The sequence below is a fragment of the Cyprinodon variegatus genome, unplaced genomic scaffold (genome assembly GCF_000732505.1).
Source record: "Cyprinodon variegatus isolate N-32 unplaced genomic scaffold, C_variegatus-1.0 Scaffold250, whole genome shotgun sequence".
NCBI classification, from domain to species: domain Eukaryota; kingdom Metazoa; phylum Chordata; class Actinopteri; order Cyprinodontiformes; family Cyprinodontidae; genus Cyprinodon; species Cyprinodon variegatus.
Genome location: NW_015150703.1, coordinates 740,478 through 743,491, shown reverse-complemented (window position 1 = coordinate 743,491; position 3,014 = coordinate 740,478). Strand labels below are relative to the sequence as shown.

At 33.9% G+C, this 3,014-nt stretch overlaps 1 protein-coding gene across 1 annotated transcript in view; it reads left to right on the top strand.

Annotated features, from left to right (window-relative positions):
* Positions 1-3,014, top strand: part of rad51d (RAD51 paralog D) — a 37,367-nt gene that overhangs the window by 17,606 nt on the left and 16,747 nt on the right. Inside the window, exon 3 of the mRNA XM_015382143.1 lies at positions 334-452. Coding sequence (XP_015237629.1) covers positions 334-452 — 119 coding nt within the window. The remainder of the gene's footprint in view (positions 1-333; positions 453-3,014) is intronic.

The window sequence follows — 3,014 nt, the reverse complement described above, 5'->3', positions numbered from 1 at the left end:
TTCCATTATTAGTTTTAGGTATAAATAATGACCCATTGATTATTCCTTGCTCACTGGACTTTTCCTTTAACAAATTCTGTATCAGTTGGTTTGAAAGACTCTGCAAACCTTGTTCAGGGCATTTGAAAAATGACATTTGAAGGAAAAATCTGGGTCATTTCAGCATGAGTCAAACTAAATAAACCCATATATGGTTCAGCAGACACAAAACCAACTTCATTTCATAGCAATTATAAATAAATGCGTTGAAGTTCATCGGTTGCTGGATGTTTCCATAAACTTTCCAGCTGCTGTCTGCAGCAGCGGTGTGAGTGGGTGTTTTCTGTATTTCAGGCTCTGTTTGCCATCCGCCGGGTGCTCCTGGCCCAGCACACAGCCTTCCCAGTGTCAGGCGCCGATCTATATGAAGAACTATTGAGCTCCACAGCCATCCTCTCTACTGGAAATCCCAGGTAAAGTCAATTGTCCACACAGTATGACACACTGCTTCATCTGTCAGGGGCTGCAGGATTTAACAGTGAGCTCAATAGCATCACAGCAGCTCACAGCCAGGCTTATCTGAGGTATCAATACTCCAAAGGAAACATTTGTACGGTTTTTCCAATCTTGTCGAAGCTCCTTTTTCATCACTTCCATCATTGAAACCTGCCAGTGGTTCATTAAAGTCCTGCTTTTAAAAATAATGCCTCATTTTTTATGTGACTTTTAAATATTGCAAGGTTCATTTGTTCTGATCTTCAATAGTTTTTAATCTTCATTTGTTTTATTTTTCTAGTTTTGACATCTGATATTTCCATTCTATGTTAGTTTTATTTCCGATTTTAGTGTTTAATAGTTTAGTTTTTGGAAATGCTTAGTTTCCGTTCAGTTTTGGTTATAGTTTTAGGCGCTTTTAGGCAAGACAAAAAAGAAAAATAATAGTTAAAATAAAATCCCAGATAAGGACAGAGCAATGCAGCGACACAAACAAACCGACTGGCCTACTGCCACCTGCTGGTGTAATGCGGTATGGTGAAAATAAGCAGAAAACAGCAATTGGAAACTAGACCTCACATTAATGTAGGACTGCAAGAAATAATTAATTTGCAAATCGATTAGTCTGTTGATTATTTTTTTGATTAATTGCTTAATAATTAGTTAGCCTAAAGTTCCTTAAACAAGACTTTTAATTAAATTAAACCAGGTGAAACTAAACTTTTCCACTTGAGGACTTCTGGATAGAGTGGATAGTTTTTATCTGAAATGCGAAATATTTTACATATTTTCCTTTATTTTTTACAATATATTGGTATAATAGCTGCTCTAAGTGGGTCGCCCTGTCAGCTAAAGGCATGTTTAAGAGTCTCTATACTCTGAAATATACTAAATGAGTTGTTGATTGTTTAAATAATCAATTAATCCGATTAACTGTTTCAGTCCTACATTAATGCAATATAAAGACACAAACAAAAAAACTTTAAAATAGTTTTGTTATTCTTATTGCAGTATCAGTTTTTTGTTTTTGTATTTTTATTTGGATGGTATAGTTTTTTTTAAATTCCATTATTGGTCATTTTTCATGGACATTTTTATTTAAGGAGGAATCAAAGATGGTGTGGGGGGGGGGGCTTTTTTGGATTTCTCTAGAAGTACGACGTTCAAATCTTGTTGTTTTGTACTTTCACATTGAATAATAATTATTCCATTTTAACAAAATGCTCCTTATGAAATATAAGAGTTTTTTTCTCAAGCTAAAAAAAGGACCAGGTTAAAGCATCATTAATCTCTGCATCACTTTAAATTTCTGTAAAACGTCTCCAGGCTGAAGGACAAAGGTACAGAAATGGACTCAATCATACAGCTTTCTAGTTTATGAATAATAACAGCCTTTTTCACAGCTACAAATACAGAAATGTGAAATATCACCCATTACAACATATCCCTAAATGTCATTAAGCATATATAAAAAAAAAATGAGGGAAAACGCATTTCCTGTTAAACTGCTCATTAGTTTATTTTAACTTTACAGAAACCATAAGTAGCTTTTCTATAATCGAAGATTATTATTTTTAGTAGCCAGAAAATAAATAAGATTAATACTATATTTGTTTCCAAAATCAAACAAATAAATACATCTTATAAATGAAAGTATTACATTTTTGAATGTATTAAATAAGACTGATCAAGACTGAACAGACGGTGAAGTGGTGAAAGAAAAGTGAAATGGCGTGCTCAAAGATGATCACATTTAGAGGATGTTTGGCTCAACCTGCTGCTGTGAAGCAGGATTCTCCACCATGAACAGAATCAACAATAAATCTGGATCCAGGCTCAAAATGAGCTCCTTGATATGTGCTTGAGAATGGCTTAGTCTCCGGTTAAACCCAGGTTTAAAGCCTTGCAGGGAAACCCAGTGAAATACTTTGAAAATCAAAATTCCAAGCCAGTAGTGTTATTTGAATCCAGGACAAGAGTTTACTTCCTTTGTAACATTGCAAAAATGAATTACAATTTAATAACAAAAGTTCTTCTATAAGAAATTCATGAAAAACACTGAGAGTAAAAAAAAGCACTTTTTTTTTGCTACAATATAACCTTAGATGCATTAATGCTGATACTTAAAATTATATTTTTTAGTTTATAAGCCTAAATATAATTATTAACTAGTTTTTTTTAACTTTTCAATTAACTTCTTACTTTTTTTTCTTGACTTGTTAACTTTTTTTCTCCAACTTAATTTATAGTGATTTAATTTATCATTCAAAGGCTCATCTAATTGGTCAAATGCCAAAATAAGATGTGCAGCCATGTAGCAGCATCTTTGCTGAATTGCTAGATATAGATCTTGTGCTTCTAGACCTCACTGAGGGACGGGGGGGGACTCCATTTGTAAGGGAATGAAGTTATCAAAAACCTGTGGAAAAGGGTTAAAGCCTAAAGCCCACTGCTCTCATCAAAGGAATAGTACACCCAAAACATGATTAGCCTTCATTTTCTACTCCCCCCCATGCTGAACAACACTCTGGAGTACTTTT